The following is a 19862-nucleotide window of genomic DNA, read 5'->3' on the forward strand; positions in this document are numbered from 1 at the left end:
AGAGGAAGGAACAAAACCATCGTGAGGCACACGACAGTAGCCTCATCACAGGGAAAAAATTCTTTTCTGACTCCATAATGGCGATCAGAATAATCCCTGGATCAACGTGACCCCTGAAATAGGAATAAGGGAAGGAATTTAGAAAATGTAGAACTCCGATGACGTGTGGTACGCCTTAAAGCGAACCAGTATGCAGAGACCGGGGTGATCAGGACAGGCGTCACACTGGAAAATGGTGTCCTTCCTGATCCCCCTGTTACGCCACACTCTGCACTTCTTCTGGGGTCTCCTGTTTTCCAGTGTGGGGACGTCACCTGGAAAATGTTGTCCTGGTGCGATACGGGGTCCTTCATATCCAGAAGCGCTGGGTCCGCTCCATGGCTGCTAAATATTAGGGCTCTATTACTGCTTCTGATATTTTCGGATCGTGCCGCAAGCTACAGCAGCTCGGGCAGCGAGGGACCGGAAGAGTGGGTGCTGGTATAAAAGTTATCCCCGTACGGGTGGTAACCTTCATCCAGCAGTGGGAAGATCAGTTCCTGAACGATCTTCCCACTAACTCCGAGGATGGGGGAGGGGGGACAATTGGGGGCTGGATTCGGGTGTCCCTTCCTTCATACACTCTAAGGGTACCTGCACACTGCGGAATGGCGAAGGATAACCCTTTGTGCATTCCGCAGCTGGCACCCGCCGGCAGACTGATGGAGGCGTCTCCTCTCGTGTCACACTCCATTCTATGCACGGGCAGATTCTGCCCTCTGTCCAAAGAATAAACGTGTTCATTCTTTTGACGGACAACGGAATCCGCCTGTGCATATAATGGAGTCTATGACACGGGCGGAGACACGCGCCCGCATCAGTCTGCCGGCGGGTGCAAGCTGCGGAATGCACAAAGGGTTATCCTTCGCCATTCCGCAGTGTGCACGTACCCTGGATCTGTAAGTGTACCCTGAGGTACTCTCATAGAGTTTGTAGAATTTCACGCCATACCGTGATCTTTTATTGGGACGGTACTAGCGGAAAAGACGTGTCTGGCGGGCAGCGTACGCTACGCTACCCCCAGACACGTCACTGGATGATGATGATGATGATGAGGATGAAAGGAGGAAAGAAGGATCCCCCATTCATCCCCACTGGCTGTTTCGGTGTCTGAGGCAATAATAACGTATGCCTCTGACGCCGAAAACACCTTGGGGGCCATCTTTATACGGGGATTGGTATATGGGGTATGTAAATGTGTAGTGGTGTAGTGTAAAACTTTATTCCATGTAGTGTGGTGTAGTGTAGTGTTTTTTACGTGTTTTTTGACAGTAAGAAAAAATATCCCTACGCCAAGAAAGGCGGTAGGATATAAGGGGAAAAAAACGCCCCTTTGCCAAAAAGGAGGAGTTGCTGATCAGCGGCGCACTTACGTGCGATGCTGATCAGCACTCAGCGGCGTTAGGGCGCAAAAAAAGAAAAAAAAAATTGTAGGAAAAAAAAAAAACCCAAAGCAACTGATCAGTGAATGATATTCACTGATCAGCCTCTAGGGGGCAGTAGAGCGACACTCCCGGAGATTGCCGAGGCCCGCCGGACCCGAGTGTTTCCGAAGATTTCCGATGCTGGACTACCGAACCCGGAAGTGACCCGACGAAGACGCGAGGACGGCGCGGACCGCAGATCTTCGCTCCGGACGCCCAGATCAGGTGAGTATGGTACACCTGCACCACACACACCTGTTCTGCACCCCTCGGCTACCTAGCTGAGGGGGTGCAGAACCCGGCAAAACTGTTTTTTTACAGTATGATCGCTGTGATGGGCCAGTCACTTTAACATTGCCAATGGCTGTATCCCAGTTTTCCAGGCGTTCCTTACGATGTATCCACCCGCTGCACGGAGGGAACAGGCAGCGGGAGTCAGACGCCGAGATTTCTAAATCATACAAACCAGAAATCCGGCTGGTTCGCTCATCTCTACTTAGAAGGTGAGGAGGAAAAAACAATGCAAAATTTTAAAGTGACTGTACCACCAGGCCCAGGGTGAAGCACTGGAGGCGGGCCGACCCAACCTTAGTGGGAAGAAACCCCAGCCCCCCCATGACGTGACTCCATTAGAATAAATGGAACCCTATCATAGAGGGACTAGGGTTTCCTCCCACTAAGGGTGGGTCGGCCCACCTCCAGTGCTTCAGCCTGGGCCTGGTGGTACAGTCACTTTAACATTGCCATGGTCCTTTAGGCCATTTCGGGCTTGGTAATGAAAGAGTTAGTAGTCTCCCCCCCCCCCTCCCTATAAGCCATGTCCTAACAAGCCCTGCCCCTATTGCAGACCACACCCTAGTATACCATCTAAACTATCCCTAGAAGAAAAGGCTCAAACATTGTTATCTATGTGGAGGTAAATTTGTGGGAGCCCCCCTGCAAGTCAGGTCCATTCCATATCCAACAGTAAAGAGTCCCTCTAGACTTTCCGTGATGCCACATCATGGTTAGATGACTGTAGAAGAGCCCCCCATGTGCTGAGTACCTGGGGAAGGGGCACTCCTTCCTCCACCGTCACACCAATGTGCTGTTGGTAATGCCTGCAGTTCACCCAGTCGCCAGAAGAGGCACTCGCGCTGCACCTGCAATCTGAATGAGAAGCTTCGCTACATTAGGGAGGAGGCAGAGACAGATGAGAGAGAGATAAGAGGAGGCTGCCGAGTGTTTCGTGAGGAAGGAGGTAAGGCTGAGAGCTGGTGCATGGAGTCCCTGCTGTGTATGGAGCTATAGCTGGGACATAGGCTGGAGGAGAGATGCACCCATTGTCTGGGATTGACAGCAGGCTCCATTGTCTGTGGCGGCTGCTCTGTGCCTGTGTATCAGTGAGGCCAGTCACACTGCCCGGGATGCTGCATTGCGTTCATCCAGTCCTGAGGTAATGGCGATGTGTATGAGGAGCCCCTGCTGCTGTGTCCTCTGCTAACATGTAATCCTGAGGCCAGTGCATATGCCGGATTATCATCTGCAGATCCCTATGTCCTCTGCATTGTGATCCCTACCACAAGCTGCTGCAATGGATTCTCCCAGCTGGAGACAATGCTCTCATTACTTGTGGTATACAGGCTCCTAGCCACTCTGTATATAGCACCATGTGCTGACTATAGCATCTGTGCAGCCCTCAGACACTCTGTATATAGCACCATGTGCTGACTATAGCATCTGTGCAGCCCTCAGACACTCTGTATATAGCACCATGTGCTGACTATAGTATCTGTGCAGCCCTCAGACACTCTGTATATAGCACCATGTGCTGACTATAGCATCTGTGCAGCCCTCAGACACTCTGTATATAGCACCATGTGCTGACTATAGTATCTGTGCAGCCCTCAGACACTCTGTATATAGCACCATGTGCTGACTATAGCATCTGTGCAGCCATCTTACTTGGGTCTTATCTATATATATATACTGATAACCAGATCCTCAGTGTGAACAGTACTGGGACAGCGCAGGGACCTGTGCGACACTACAACTCCCATCATGTCCTGACAACCTTCACTATGGTCCCCAGCCAGTGATGTTCTCCGTCAGGGATAGGGAATCTTGAGTCCTCCAGCTGCACCGTCCAGGCACGATGGAAATTGTAGACTTGCAATAGCTGGAGGACTAAAGGTTCCCCACCCCGATCTAGGTAATTGTTTCCCAACCTGCAGCTCTTCAACTGTTGCAGAACTAAATTTCCCATCATACCCTGACACCCTTCAGCCTAGTCACCATCCACTGATGATCTGAGTCATTGTTTCCCAACCTGTGGTTCTTCTGTTGTTGCAAAACTACAACTCTCATTCTGCCCTGACCGTCTTCAGCATAGCCAGCAGCCAGTAATAATATGATCCATTGTTTCCCAGCCTTTGGCTTTCCACCTTCCAGGAAATGACAAGTCCTATCATGCCCTGACATCTTTCATCATAGTCCCCAGACAGTGATGATCTAACTGTTCCCCAACCTATGGCTCTCCAGCTGGTACGAAACTACAACTCCTATCATGCCCTGACAGCCTTCAGCACAGTCCCCACAGCCAATGATGATATAAATATAGAATATATCCATCTATACCCATTTCCTTCATCCATCCCCTCCATTGGGTGAATTTGATGGCCATGGCTTTTTTTCTGGTTCAATGTTTTTATTAAAAGGTTTTCATCCTTGCTATATTGCCAAGTTCCCTAAACTGTGACTCTCTAGCTAATGCAAAACAACAACTCCCATCATGCACTGACAACCTTCAATGTAGTCACCAGCATGTGATGATCTGGGTTATTGTTTCTCAACCTGTGGCTCTCTAGGTTTTGGTAATTTACAGCACATATAATGACCTGACCTCCTTTGGCTGTCTGGGCTTGATGGGATTTGTTATGCAACAGCTTGAAAGCAGTATGTTGGTGAACTATGATCTAGAGCAGTGCTTCTCAATTCCAGTCCTCAGGCCTCACGAACAGGTCATGTATTGAGGATTTCCCATACAAAGAACAGCTGTGCTAATACCTGATGCACTCACTATAGTTATATCATCTGTGAAATACTAAGGAAATCCTCAAAACCTGACCTGTTGGTGAGGACTGAGGACTGGAATTGAGAAGCACTGATCCATAGGATGTCTGATTCTTCACTTGATTTTTTTTTTTTTGAGGGATTTTCCAGACTTTGTAATAAATTTAGATGAAGAGACCCACACCAGGATCCCCACCAGAAGCCCTGTGTGTATGTTCCTGTACGTTGAGCACAAGGAGCTGCAGCCAGTAACTGGCCTGAGCACTTGCTCCAGCACCTCGAGCTCACTGTATAGGGTCATCATCACACTTCTGTCAGGATCTCTAGAGCAGAGGTGGTGAGTAGGTTTTTTTGCCATTTCCTGTCTGAACCCATATGACCACTATTAGGGTACAAACACACACAGCAGTTCCGCAGCAGATTTGATACTGTGTTTAGTTATTTAGATCTAATCTGCTGCGTATCGCAGCAGTAAATACGCAGCGTATAAGCCGTGTGTGTTTGTACACTTACAGTTACCATGAAGTCTGGAGCATCTATCGTTAGAGTGCCCTTTCTGGGGGAAATGCCCATGACATGTTCTTGTCACCAATAACCCTGCTCGGGCTGGCCTACTTTCATACATCAGAATGGGTTTATTTCTGCAGCTTGTACATTCTGAGGAAGTGGTCAGATAAATTTCTGCAATAAATCAGTAGCTTGTAACGCAAGGATGCACCAGACACTTTTATATTTTCCTCCACAGATTTTTATGCACACAGGAAGTATATGCCGTCATAATATATAGGTATACAGAAATACTTATATTTATACCTAAAATATCTTTGCAGAAAGTGTCTGCTCACAGCCTAAGATACGTATACCATTGTATTTCTAGCAGTGCAGCAGGTGTTTTATGTCCTTTTATTGTTGAGTAGAATTATATCTATATGAACACCATGCTGCAAACAGTATATTGTGTAAATATATACATCAACACAGCAGTATCAGGGCAACAAGCTGGATCAATTCAGCAAGAGTTTAATTCATACACTAAAGTAGTCTTCAGCGAATGTTAAGCTTTGTCCTGGGCATATAGCTCATTTTCATTGTCTATTAGTTCATATGCACTAACAAGATTATAGAAGGTGGCTTGGCAGCTCATTATGGCTGCACTGTGAACCAAGCCCCATAGGCTAAAAACATAACACTGACTCAAGGTCCCAAACAGTCCAAAGTCCAAATAGCATTCTGATTTTTAAACGTACTGTATCTTTCTTTAGATACAGATAACTTGTTATTTTTGTGTCACTTTTGGCAGTCCTACACTATAAGGGAAAACACGCGGAGGACTTGCAGCAGATTCCGCCGCTCGTCCCGGGTGCTGCCGCTTCACTCTCCGCCTGTGCCATAGATTCCATTCTATGGTCAGGCAGATTCCTCCCTCCGCCTAAAGAATAGACTGGTTCATTCTTGTTTAAAGCGACTCTGTACCCACAATCTGCCCCCTACAAACCGCTTGTACTGTCAGATAGCTGCTTTTAGGGTATAAACACACACACCGTATTTACTGCTGCGATACGCAGCAAATACGCAGCAGATTAGATCTAAATAACTGAACACAGCATCAAATCTGCTGCAGATCTGCTGCGTATATGGTGTGTGTGTTTGTACCCTTAGGGTAGCTTCACACGGGCGGGCTCGCAGCGAGATTCTCGCTGCGAGCCCGGCAGGTCCTGGCAGTTCCCATAAACTACATACTTGCTGCGGACCGCAGCGAGTATGTAATTGTACCGCGCTTAACCCCTTCTACTCCCGCCCGGCTCCCCCGCTGTAAGCAGCATACATTACCTGTCCTTGCTGCTCGGGTCCGGCGTCCTGCTCTCCCGTCCGGCCAATTAGTGTGTTGCCCAGCCGCAGCCACTGATTGGCCGGGCGGGAGAGCAGGACGCCGGACCCGTGCAGCAAGGACAGGTAATGTATGCTGCTTACAGCGGGGGAGCCGGCGGGAGTAGAAGGGGTTAAGCGCGGTACAATTACATACTCGCTGCGGTCCGCAGCAAGTATGTAGTTTATGGGAACTGCCAGGACCTGCCGGGCTCGCAGCGAGAATCTCGCTGCGAGCCCGCCCGTGTGAAGCTACCCTTAATCCAAGATCTGTCCTGGGGTCCGTTCACAGGTGATGCAGTTATTGTCCTAAAAACAACTTTTAAACTTGCAGCCCTGTGCCCAATGGCCATGGCTTGGAGTATCAGTACCCTAACTTTGCACCACCCCTCCATCCCTCCTCCCCACCCTCTTTCCTATTCCTTTCCAGTGAACACTGCACAGGTGCCTGACGGTCTTGGGGTATATTCCTTACAGTCAGATTTGTTGCAATATTTCCATCCAGATTTGAAGACCAAAAATTTGCTGTGGAATAATGGTAGAAACTAAGTTGATGAGATAACAAATCCTAGATGAAATTTTCTCTGAATATTGCTGGCCATGTAGGTAAAGGGTCTATTTAAAAGGGTTGACCAACGAAAATCTTTTTCTTTCAAATCAACTGGTGTCAGAAAGTTATAGAGATTTGTAATTTATTTCTATTTAAAAAATTCTAAGTCTTCCCATACTTATTAGTTGCTGTATGTCCTGCAGGAAATGTTTTATTTTCATTCCGACACAGTGCTCTCTGCTGACATCTCTGGCCGAGATAGGAAATCTCTAGAGCAGCAGCAAATCCCCATAGAAAACCTCTCCTGTTCTGGATAGTTCCTGTCTCGGCCAGCAGTGGCAGCAGACAGCACTGTGTCAGGCTGAAAATAAAAACATTTCCTGCATGACATACAGCAGCTGATACATATGGGAAGACTTGAGATTTTTTAATAGAAATAAATTACAAATCTATATAACTTTCTGAAACCAGATGATTTGATTTGTTTTGCTGGACAACCCCTTTAACATCTAACATTTGCCTCAAGATTTTTATGCCCGCCAAAAAGCTGGAAAAAAAATGAACCCTCCCCCTGAAAAGTTGTGTGCATTGAGAAGCACCAGAAAAACACTGAAGGGAATTTATCAATGTTTTTGTGTAGACTTGGGCAAAGAATTGTTACAGATTTTTGAGCCATCGCTATATTTACACAAAGATTTGCAAGGTTTTACACTAGTTTTATGCAGAATGCATTGCTAAATTCTCCCTATTATACCCAAGCCAGGCTTTGTGTGCCTTTGCTCCACATTTGCACCAAAATTTGTCCAGAATCTCACGATTCAGGCTTGAAATACAGATTCTTTTAATTTTATTTATTTACTATGCTTCCTTTTTTAAATGTTTCAATTTTTTAAGAATATTTGCATGAGCTGAGCTTGCTTCATGCGTGGTTGACAACAACGTGTCCCCTTATTTACGCTGTGGACAAATGTATCTGCATTCACATGTACAGGATCCGCAGCAGATTTGATGCTGTGTTCAGGTAGTTAGTTACATTGATATCTGCAGAATCAAATCTGCACCATCAGATCCTGCACATGTGAACGCACCCTTAGGCTAAGTTGACACAACGTAAATTTTCAGTAAATAACAGCGATTGCATAACCGGCCACTATTTAGTAAAAATGAAAATAACATTGTGTCCTATGGAATCCGGGCTAGAGTGTATACACTCTGGCTGGGATTCCATGAGGCCGCATAGAAAACTTAGTGTATACAATGTAAAGTGCGGCTCTGGCCACACTTTACATTGTCTGCTATGGTGATTTGGAATGCGGGCACACCTAAATGTGCCCGCATTCCAAATCAAAAGAAGTGAAGATCATCCGTCCGGTACTGTCACAGAACTGCCTCTGTTATACACTGTGTGAACCCGGCAAGTCTTTGGACGCAGATTTCTCTCTCCCTACAGCCTGTGTGTGTGTTCCCAAGCACTCCCCCTTACATCTCCCACCTACCCCCTCCACACATTTTTATTACTTGTAATCTGATCCCTGTGCTAGATTCAAGTCATAACCAGTAAACAAAAGTGATAGGTGGTATAAAAAAAAAATGTGCTAGGTCACAGCACGTCCTTATATCTCAGCACATAATTGAGGTTTTGAAAATATTTACATACTGTAACATGTGACCATAGAGTATATCTACATGGTAGCAAATTCCAAGTAACCACACCATTTCAATAGGCTACAAAAATCAGCAGGCGCTGCAGCTAAAAAATACACTGCCTGCCAAACCATGTGGCTATCAATCTGCTTTGCAGTAAAATATTGTGGCAGCGCAGTTTTACACCTTGGCCATGCCACTGCAGGTTTCTTGCCCATAAGTAATGTAATGTTCAGGCAAAATAGAAAGCTAGGAACAGATTATAAATGAAGGACACTGAAACCATAGGCTGCAATGTCTTTAAAGTGACTGTACCACCAGGCCCAGGCTGAAGCATTGGAGGCGGGCCGACCCACCCCCAGTGGGATAAAACCCCAGCCCCTCCATGACATGACTCCATTAGAATCAATGGAACCCTACCATAGAGTGCTTCAGCCTGGGCCTGGTGGTACAGTCACTTTAAATCCGTTACGTGGTTTTGAAACGCAAATGTGGAAACACAGCCTATGACATATGTTCCATTTTCTAGTTAACCGGCGGGCTATTTATATAATTGATTTTAGAGCCTCCCGTAAGAAATGTCTATGTAATTCTTCATAAAAGGGCCTCTATGTTTGCAGAGCTGAAGCTTGGATACAGCATAGTTAGAGTAAATTTTGTTGAGTTTTTAGCTGTAATTTAGCTAAAATTGTGACCAAAATATCCTGCAACCCAGATTCACAAATGTGATTATAGGTGATGTGATATGTGATGATAGTTATTGCTGTTGAGGCTATGATATGTTGGTTCTCCTAAGTATAATGAAAGTCTAGGGATGCAAAGTACCATTTAGCAGTGGGTGGCACAATCTGCATTTATTTTATTTTCAATATATAGAACATCTGTGGGTGCCCTTTTACCATATTTTTGGCCTAACTGTATTAAAAAGAATACCTCTTTCTAGTATCCTTAGAGTGAATCTGTCAGCTCCCGGACTCTACCCGAGGTGCTGACATTGTCCTGTAGCTGGCAGTCCCCCTATTGAGCATGGTGCACAATCTCACGTCTCCTACAGTACTGAAGAGGCAAAGAGGAGTTGTTTGTGCCACACTCGCACTCCGGCACACCTCTCCACTCCTTCCTACTCCCTCTCCTTAAATAATCAATGCTCGCTAAGCTGTCAGTCAGTGTCTTTAACCCCTTAACAACAACGGGCGTACATTTACGCCCTCACTGCATGGGACTTAACGCAGGAGGACGTAAATGTACGCCCTGGCATGCTATCTGCAGCCAGGCCCTCACCCTCAATGGCGGGCCGGCGCAATCACACGGCTGCCCCCCATTAACCCCTTAAACGCAGCGTTTAAGTATAAGTGACTGGAGCATCTCCGGTCACTTAACGATCGGGACCCCCGCAGTGTGTCTGCGAGGGTCCCGATCACTTTTCCTGACTGCAGGAGGTCTTCTTACCATCGTGCAGTCCTCGGATCGGTCCTCTGATTCAGCCTGCCACAGGCAGGCTGAATCAGAAGATCACAGATAACACTGATCCCTGCAATGCTATGGCATAGCAGGGATCAGTGTTACTGATCTAATATATGTAAGGGATAGTTCCCTAAGGGAACTATAAAAGTGTAAAAAAATAAATAAAAGTTTTACAAAGTGCCCCAAAGCCCCTCCCCCAATAAAAGTGTAAATCACCCCCCCTTCCCATTGCATACAAACACATAAAAAGTAATAAATTTAATTAACATATTCTACACCGTAGCGTGCGTAATCGTCCGATCTATTAAAATAAAACATTACTTTTCCCGCACGGTGAACGGCGTGAAAAAACAGCGGTAAAAATACGCAGAGATTGCTTTTTTTTTAATGACATTTTATGTATAAAAAATGTAATAAAAAGCGATCAATACATTTGAGCTAATAAACTAGAGATCATGAGCTAATAAAAACTAGAGATCATGACGCAAAAAATGACACCCCATACGACCCCGTAGGTGAAAAAATAAATGCGCTATAGGAGTCACAATAGGGCCATTTTAAATATGCCGATTTGCAAAAAAAAGTTTTACTGCTAATAAAATAGTAAAACGTAAGAAAACCTAGTACACCTGCATATCACCATGTTCAGACTGACCTATAGAATAAAGGAAAAAGGCCAGTTTTACCGCAAAGTGGATTACGTAAACGTGGAAGCCCCCCAAAATTTGCCGAATCGCATTTTTTGACCCAAGTTCACGCGATAAATGATATTTTGGGGGTTCCCTAATTCATTTAATGGCAGATTGAAAGATGCCATTACAAAGTACACCTGCTCCTGAAAAAAACAAGCCCTCACATGGCCCGGTAGGTGGAAAAATGAAAGCGTTATGGGTCTTAGAAGGAGAGGAGGAAAAAACAAAAACGCAAAAGTGACAATTGTCCTGTCCTTAAAGAGGACCTGTCACCTCCCGTGCCGGGGTGATAGGCTCCCGACCCCCTGTTAGAGCCCCCTATACTCACGTGATCCCGCCGGGTCCCGCTTCCTGAGCCGGTCGGGTCCCGGAGGTATCAGCTCCCGAAGCCCGGTGCGCGCGCTGAGAGATGAGTCCGGTGCCCATAGAGAATGACGGAGCATCGGACTCCCCATTCATTCTCTATGGGCATCTAACTCTGCTGTCAGCGCGTGCGCCGGGCTTCGGGCGCTGATATCTCCGTGACCCGACCGGCTCAGGAAGCGGGACCCGGCGGGATCACGTGAGTATAGGGGGATCTAACAGGGGGTCGGGAGCCGGTCACCCCGGCACAGGGGGTGACAGGTGTCCTTTAAGGCCATTTCAGGCTCTGTCCTTAACCTCTTAAGGACATAGGACGTACCGGTACGTCCTATGTCCTCACTTGCACTTCAAAGCGGGGCCGCGCGGCGGCCCCGCTTTGAAGTGCCGCGATCCCGGGTGCCGCGTGTAGCCCGGGACCGCCGCTATTAGCGGGCACGGTCTGATCGCCGTGCCCGCTAATTAGCTAATCGGAGGCAGCTGTCAAAGTTGACAGCTGCCTCCGATTACCGGAGGCAACGTTTCCCTGGTGTCTAGTGGGGGAGATCGCTCCTCCGGGACCTTGTCCCGGAGGAGCGATCTCCGTTACTGATGCCGGCCGGGGACGCGTCCAAGATGGCGCCGTCCTCGGCTCGGCACTCGTTTACTTCCGGCTGCAGCAGCCGAAAGCAAACGAGTGCCGATCTCATGGATCTCTGCAGCATATCTATGCTGCAGAGATCTCAATGAGAGATCACAGTGTATATACTAGAAGTCCCCCAGGGGGGCTTCTAGTATATGTGTAAAAAAAAAAAAAAAAGTGTTGTTAATAGTAAAAAGCCCCCTCCCCTAATAAAAGTCTGAATCACCCCCCTTTTCCTAGGTTTTAAATAAAAGTAAACAAATAAATAAATAAATAAACATGTTTGCTATCGCCGCGTGCGTAATCGCCCGAACTATTAATTAATCACATTCCTGATCTCGTACGGTAAACGGCGTCAGCGCAAAAAAAATCCCAAAGTGCAAAATTGCGCATTTTTGGTCGCATCAAATCCAGAAAAAATGTAATAAAAAGCGATCAAAAAGACGTATATGGGCAATCAAGGTACCGATAGAAAGATCAAGTCATGGCGCAAAAAATGACACCTCGCACAGCCCCATAGACCAAAGGATAAAAGCGCTATAAGCCTGGGAATGGAGCGATTTTAAGGAACGTATATTGGTTAACAACGGTTTGAATTTTTTACAGGCCATCAGATACAATATAAGTTATACATGTTATATATCGTTTTAATCGTAACGACTTGAGGAACATGCATAACAAGTCAGTTTTACCCCAGGGTGAATGGCGTAAAAACACATTTCCCCCAAATAAAAGAAATGCGTTTTTTTTTTCAATTTCACCACACTTTGAATTTTTTTCTGGTTTCGCAGTGTACTTTATGCAAAAATTCAGCCTGTAATTGCAAAGTACAATTAGTGACACAAAAAATAAGGGGTCATGTGGGTTTCTAGGTGGAAAAATGCAAGTGCTATGACCTTTTAAACACAAGGAGGAAAAACCGAAAACGTAAAAACGAAAATGGGCCATGTCCTTAAAGGGTTAAGGGGTTAAAGTGTCACTGTCGTTTTTTTTTTTTTTTTTTTTGCAGAAATCAATAGTCCAGGCGATTTTAAGAAACTTTGTAATTGGGTTTATTAGCCAAAAAAATGCATTTTTATCATGAAAAAGCAGTTTGAAGCTCTCCACCCTGTCTTCATTGTTCTCTTATGGAGAGAGCTAAATAAAAGACCAAAACAGGACAACAAAGAGTTAATCTACAAATACCTCACCCTTTATCTCCTCTGACAGTCACCACTGACCTCTCTAAACTCTGATTACAGCTGTCACCCAGCTCCATGCCTGTAATCCTGTTATCTGCTTTCTGCTGTCGGCTAACTCCCTCCTCCCCTCTCCCTAGAACAGACTGGGTTGTGTCTGATGACACAAGTCAAGATTTCCTGATTTTTTATTTTTTTATTTATTTTATTTTTTTTGCAGTGGATGGAAAAGAGGAAGGAGGGACGGACCTGGGAAAAAGGCTTTTTAAATGCAGATAATGGCATATTTGGCTAATAAACCCAATTACAAAGTTTCTTAAAATCGCCTGGACTATGAATTTCTGAAAAAAAAAAAAAGTGACAGTGACTCTTTAATTGCAGATCAGTCCTCTGTAGGTAGCTTATATCTAAAAGAAACTCACATATATCACTCAGATATAGTTGAATCTTACCTCTCTACAGACCTGCCAGCAGTTGATTCACTGGTTTAAATCCCCTGATGGAAATGAAATAGAAGTCTTTATTTTTATTTTTTTTTCTTCTCATTATTATATCATTTTTAAGGCTATGTTCATGCACAGTATTTTTGCTCAGTGTTTTGCAACCAAAACCAGGAGTGGATTGAAAACATAGTAAGGCTAAAGAAACACTGTTGAAATTGAGTGGATGCCTTCATTTAATGGCAAATATGGTCCGTTTTTTTTTTTTAGTAAAAGTAATTATTTGCCATTAAAGGGGTACTCCGGGCAAAATTTATTTTTAATGTTATTACAAAAGAAAAGTTGTACAAATCCCGAATATACACTAATTATGGTAAATGCATATATGGTGCTATTTTCCCTCAACTTAGGAGATCAGGCAGGCTCACTTCCTGTAAAAAAAAAAAAAAGGTGACGTCACGTCTCAAGTGCCGGGTCCAGCAGGGGGCGCATGTATGCATCTATATAGATGTATCTCCCTCTCTGTGCTGGATGATACTGGCCCCGCTGTGGAGGCCCCTCCCCCCAACTAGCTCTGAGCCCACCCGTCCTGTGCAGGAGCGCAAACCCACCGCTTGTTCCTGGCAGGGTGAGCGCCCGGTCGCGGTGCTGTGAGCGTTCCAGCACCTCCGTATGCATCAACCTGTCCCCTCTCAGATACCCACAGCGCAGGAGCGGGCGTCCGGGTGAGCACTGAGGCGAAGGGAGGACAGCCTCTGTGCCCCACTGTGCTTCAGCGCTCACCTGGATGCCCGCTCCTGCTCCTGCGCTTTGGGTATCTGAGAGGGGACAGGTTGATGCATACGGAGGTGCAGGAACGCTCACAGCACCGCGACCGGGCGGCAGGTGAGCGCTCCTGCAAGGGACCGGGCGGATCAGAGCACGGGCAGCTGGATGGGCAGGTACAGGAGCGCTCACCCTGCCAGAAACGAACGGCGGGTATGCGCTCCTGCACATCACGGGTGGGCCCAGAGCTAGTTGGGGGAATGCTGACCGGGCGGCAGGGTGAGCTAGTTGGGGGGAGGGGCCTCCACAGCGGGGTCAGTATAAGCCAGCACAGAGAGGGAGATACATCTATATAGATGCATACATGCGCCCCCTGCTGGACCCGACACTTGAGACGTGACGTCACCTTTTTTTTTTTACAGGAAGTGAGCCTGCCTGATCTCCTAAGTTGAGGGAAAATAGCACCATATGTGCATTTCCCATAATTAGTGTATATTAGGGATTTGTACAACTTTTCCTTTGTCATAACATATTAAAAATTTTGCCCGGAGTACCCCTTAAGTGGCTGCTATCCACTCAATTTCAACAGTGTTTAAACATATCCTTTCTGTGTTTTCAATCCACTCCTGGTTTTGGTTGAAAAATACTGAGCAAAAATACTGTGCGTGAACATAGCCTTAACAATGATGTGTGTGAACATAGCCTTCCTACAACGATAGGAAGAAGGGTTAGAGAGGTGTGGCACAACCAACACCTCTTTGACACTCCATTACAGTAGGAGACCTTAGATAGTTCATAATCCACTGCACAGTAAATTACCAAAAGTTACAGTACCATGCTGACTAGGGGAGTGCCAGCTATGGCACACAGTCAGCACCTTAGGTAGGGCCCCAGAGCTGACAGATTCCCTTTAAATACAAAAGCATGTATATCATACGTGTGTTCATTTTTCTATTTTGCTGACAAATTACAGATGTATGTAGTTATTTGGTGATTGTATCAGCATGTTAAAGAGTGTGCCTTTGAGCAAAATCTCCATGCCTGTCGTGTAGTAAATAATAACAAGCCATTCTCCCCCATCCTGTTCCCGGGCAGCTGCAGCAAAGGCGGCTCCTGGTTCCCTGTCCTCTCTGCTTCTTAATGCATTCTGTGACACCACAGCCATGCAGGTGCAATAATGGTGGTCCCCCTTACTTAGTGATTGCCTGAGCGGGGCAGTTCCTTCATAGCTACATTTCTCTTAATATAAGGTAAGCTAAATATGATCCAAAAATGTGTGCGACACTAACCTATTTTCAATGGGAAATGAGTATGCCAAAGTTAACACTGTTAGGCTGGGTTCACACTGTGTTTTTGCAGTCCTTTTAACGTATACATTTTATGGAAAAAAAAAAATGGATACAAAAACGGATGCAATTTTGTGCAATCCGTTTTTTCCATTGTCATTTAAAAAGAAAAAAAAAGGGTGCGCCTTTTTTTTTTTTTTTTTTTAGCGTACACAATGTGGTTGACAACGTTTTTCTATTTGCCCACATCTGCCCTGCTCATTCCTTCATGCTCCCTGTAGTCTGTCAGTCCTTGTGTTACCCATTCTGTGCATTCCTGGTATAATGTGCCTGCACTCACACTCGGCTATCCACACTGCTGCTATAATGTGCCCGTCCTTACACTCAGCCATTCATACTGCTGCTATAATGTGCCTGTCCTTACACTCAGCAATTCACACTCCTGTATAGAAAAGTTTCACTGTCCTCCTGCACAGCTCTCTGATTCTCACTTCCTGATTGGTCCATGCTGAACACACTACCTTCCCCATTACTGTCATGTGACCACACAGACCTCTGACAACAGCCCTTCTTCTCTATTCTACCATGTTGTACTTCGCTCCTGCATTATGAGGATTTGCAGTTCCATCTTGTATCTACAAACTGCTGCAGTTTTTTCAGGTTTATGCAGTTACTATACATTATACACCACATGGTGATTGCTATATTGGACAGTAACCTATAAAATGACATATTCAGCTGTTTCTAAATGTTTGTTTAATTTGTTTTACATGTTTATTCAGAGTAAAAAATCTTTATTTTGTGGTGTGGAACCAATTCCCTGCATTTCGGTGATTTCTTATGGGAAAATTTCCTTTTTTTAAGAGTGGATTTGAATTACAATCACAGTCCCAGAACGAATTATGCTCGTAATCCAAGGCACCACTGTATTATACTTTTCTATGCCGCAGGCAGTTCTAAGCTTGTAACCTAACCTAGAAGTGAGTGAGATGCAGAGCATTAGAGCCGGGAAAAGCAAGTGCAGTTCTGGAACTATTTGGCACTTGTGGGGGAATTAACTGTTTGTGAGGCCCTATTGGGGCATTATAAGGGTAACAGAGAATATACCAGCGCTGCCTGTCAGAACCCTGGAAAAGTAAAGCAGCGTACTAGGAGATACGGCGATCTGCACGCCGTGGGTATAACAAAGTGTGATTATAAATAATTACCGTTCCGCGCTATGATAATGTACCAACATACAATATGGTGTTGTAGCAGTGTTGATCACTCTATAAATGGATGTGAGATGAAATGAAGTTAACCACCGTGCTCGATATACTGACTAACCTGTTCCTGAGTGTGAGCGATGATCATTCGCATCGGGATGATGGACTGGCCAGTGCTGTGTCCAATGATGGTCCTGTGCGTGTAAGTTCTAAGGCATCCACGTCGGAATCCAACAGGTTGTTAAATTAGTTTGTCTCGGGCACTTAGTTCTACGTGTCCGGTAATAGAAGTAATGAGAACAGTTTTTCTTCTGGCAGATGGCGCGCTTCTTGACAAAGAGAGCCGTGACTCTTGAAACGCGTAGAAGTGCAGTAGCCTTCTGGACCTCAACAGGATCCGTTGTAACTGCTGTGACATCACACAGTCTGTCTGACTGAATCCTGCTACAGGCAGAGTGTGCACGCTACCGGCCGGAGAGCGCCATCTGCCAGAAGAAAAACTGTTCTCATTACTTCTATTACCGGACACGTAGAACTAAGTGCCCGAGACAAACTAATTTATCAACCTGTTGGATTCCGACGTGGATGCCTTAGAACTTACACGCACAGGACCATCATTGGACACAGCACTGGCCAGTCCATCATCCCGATGCGAATGATCATCGCTCACACTCAGGAACAGGTCAGTCAGTATATCGAGCACGGTGGTTAACTTCATTTCATCTCACTTCCATATATAGAGTGATCAACACTGCTACAACACCATATTGTATGTTGGTACATTATCATAGCGCGGAACGGTAATTATTTATAATCACACATTATAAGGGTAATTAACTGTTTGTGGGGTAGAATTATGAAATTACATACTGGGGGGAAATAATGGGGTAACTACTGGAGCAGTATTTATTGCTTCACTGTGTTGTTGGTTTACTACAGTTGAGGCAGTAGTATTTATTTCTGCACATGGTGGTATCTGGCACTGTGTAGTTGTATTATGTGTTTGGTGAGGCCCCAGCATCTACATAGCTTGCCTGGTGAGGCCCGAGAACAATGAGTTTGAGAAGCCCTGTTCTAGAGGAGGAGTTAAAGCACCTAACCTGCCGGCCCTCCAGACGGTGAAGCCCTTTCCTAGAAGCTTTGCGCACAAGCCTTGGCAGCTTCTTGGCTTTATGATTCTGGTTAAATAAATGTTTCTTAAAATATTACAAACATTCTGGTACCACAAGCTGTATACTTTCATGACATCCTGTTGTTGTATAAATGCTTTCAGATCCCAGTAAGAGAAATGTGAGTGAGTGGATGATTATTTGACTCTGAGATTTGTGGTCACAATGTATTTACTTATTATTTAATGATAAAATTGAAGCTTTTAACTTTGGGGCGGGATTAAAACACTTCTGCAGTTTAATTGGAAAACAAATCTTTATAAAAAGCAACTTTGTAGATTCAGATCCATCTTGCACCTCCAGACTGAATCGTGAAGTGTGCTTTATAATTCGGTTGGGTAAAATGTTGGAGGCCATGAGAAAGACCTGACATACCCTGGGATATTTATAGGGGTATTTCGACAACAGGTAAAAAAAATACACATGCTGCAGAATTATATAACATTGCTTACCTGCCTGACCCAGTTCTAAAACCACCAAAAATCCATTTATTTGGGGGGCTCTGTGTTTTGTGTTTTTACTTCCTGGTTAAACAGTTGCTCAGTACTACAATTACCGGAAATCATTGTTTTTCTTCAGCTGTTTATCACAGACCTTCCACCCTGCCTACATCCCTCCCCCAGCACTCCTGTCAGTTTCCTGCTCAAAGCCATTGCAGAATATCTTGATTTACTGCAGACTTTCGCAGTGAAGTTGCAGCACCTGCCTCCTTCACTTCCTGTCTGCTTAGGGAGATAGTGATGTGGGCTGGAAGGGGGGGGGGTCGGAGATGGTGATATCACTCAGGGTGGTTGGGCTACAGCTCAGAGAAAAGATCCAGACAAGCCTCCTGTGACATTCGAGATGCGTTGTCATGGGAGAGGAGGAGCCAAAGACAGTACGCAAAAGCTGCTGAAGTCAGTACTTTGAGGCCTGTGTTTCTACGGCCTTGATCCATGTCCTTTTGCGGACTGCAAATGCGGCATTGGCACACCAGTAGAAGTCAGTGGGATAGTTTGTTCCCAATTGCAGACCCATGACGTCCGTTTTTTGCGGATCCATAAATTGTGACATCACTGTTTGTAGCTCCCTCTGGCAGCAAAGTGAACCAGAAATGGCTGCCAAATAATCATATGACCTTTATGGGGTGGGGAAAGCTAGTACATCCTTAACTAATTCACATGCACTTTTCCGTTCAGTGGATTATGTACAATCTTATGTCTCCTACTGTCACAGAGCTCTTGGTCGTGCCACACTTGTCATGCATCCTCCTCCCTCTTCATGAATAATCAATGCTGCCCGGCCTCCTGCTCGCTCAGCTGTTAGATTGCAGATCAGTCCTCTGTAGGCAGGTTATGTCTGAAAGAATCTTTCCTCTGTAATGTGTAGGAGCTGTGGTCTAGGGGTAACTCACCTGTCTAGAGACCTGCCAGCAGTTCGTTCTCTGGTTCGAATCCCCTGATGGAAATTAAATGGATGTCGTGTTTTTTTTTTTTTTTTTCTCCTCATTTTATCATTTTTAAGGCTATGTTCGCACACAGTATTTTTACTCAGTATTTTGCAACCAAAACCAGGAGTGGATTGAGAACACAGAAAGGCTATGTTCTCACACTGTTGAAATTGAACAGATGGCCGTCATTTAATGGCAAATATTGGACATTATTTTAAAATAACAGTAATTATTTGCCATTAAATGACAGCCATCCACTCAATTTCAACAGTGTGAGAACATAGCCGTTTAGTGTTTTCAATCCACTTTTGTTTTGGTTGCAAAACACTGACCAAAATACTGAGCAAAAATACTGTGTGTGTGTGTGAACATAGCCTTAAAAATGATACAATAATGAGGGGAAAAAAGACATCTATTTAATTTCCATCAGGCGATTCGAACCAGAGAATGAACTGCTGTCAGGTCTCTAGACAAGTGAGTTACCCCTAGACCACAGCTCCTACACATTACAGAGGAAAGATTCTTTCAGACATAACCTGCCTACAGAGGACTGATCTGCAATCTAACAGCTGAGCGAGCAGGAGGCCGGGCAGCATTGATTATTCATGAAGAGGGAGGAGGATGCATGACAAGTGTGGCACGACCAAGAGCTCTGTGACAGTAGGAGACATAAGATTG

At 45.3% G+C, this 19862-nt stretch overlaps 1 protein-coding gene across 2 annotated transcripts in view; it reads left to right on the top strand.

Moving 5' to 3' along the window:
• The first annotated feature begins 2644 nt into the window (after nt 1-2644).
• B4GALNT1 (beta-1,4-N-acetyl-galactosaminyltransferase 1) overlaps nt 2645-19862 on the top strand; it is a 121869-nt gene continuing 104651 nt past the window's right edge. Inside the window, exon 1 of one of the 2 annotated variants that reach the window (XM_069970345.1) lies at nt 2645-2703. Coding sequence is in view for 1 of the 2 variants with exons in the window: in XM_069970344.1 (XP_069826445.1) it covers nt 2777-2898 (122 nt within the window). In the remaining variant the exon portion in view is untranslated. Of the gene's footprint in view, nt 2704-2743; nt 2899-19862 lie in introns of those variants that run through there. The other variant, XM_069970344.1, reaches the window with a different exon arrangement.

The sequence above is a fragment of the Dendropsophus ebraccatus genome, chromosome 5 (genome assembly GCF_027789765.1).
Source record: "Dendropsophus ebraccatus isolate aDenEbr1 chromosome 5, aDenEbr1.pat, whole genome shotgun sequence".
NCBI classification, from domain to species: Eukaryota; Metazoa; Chordata; class Amphibia; order Anura; family Hylidae; genus Dendropsophus; species Dendropsophus ebraccatus.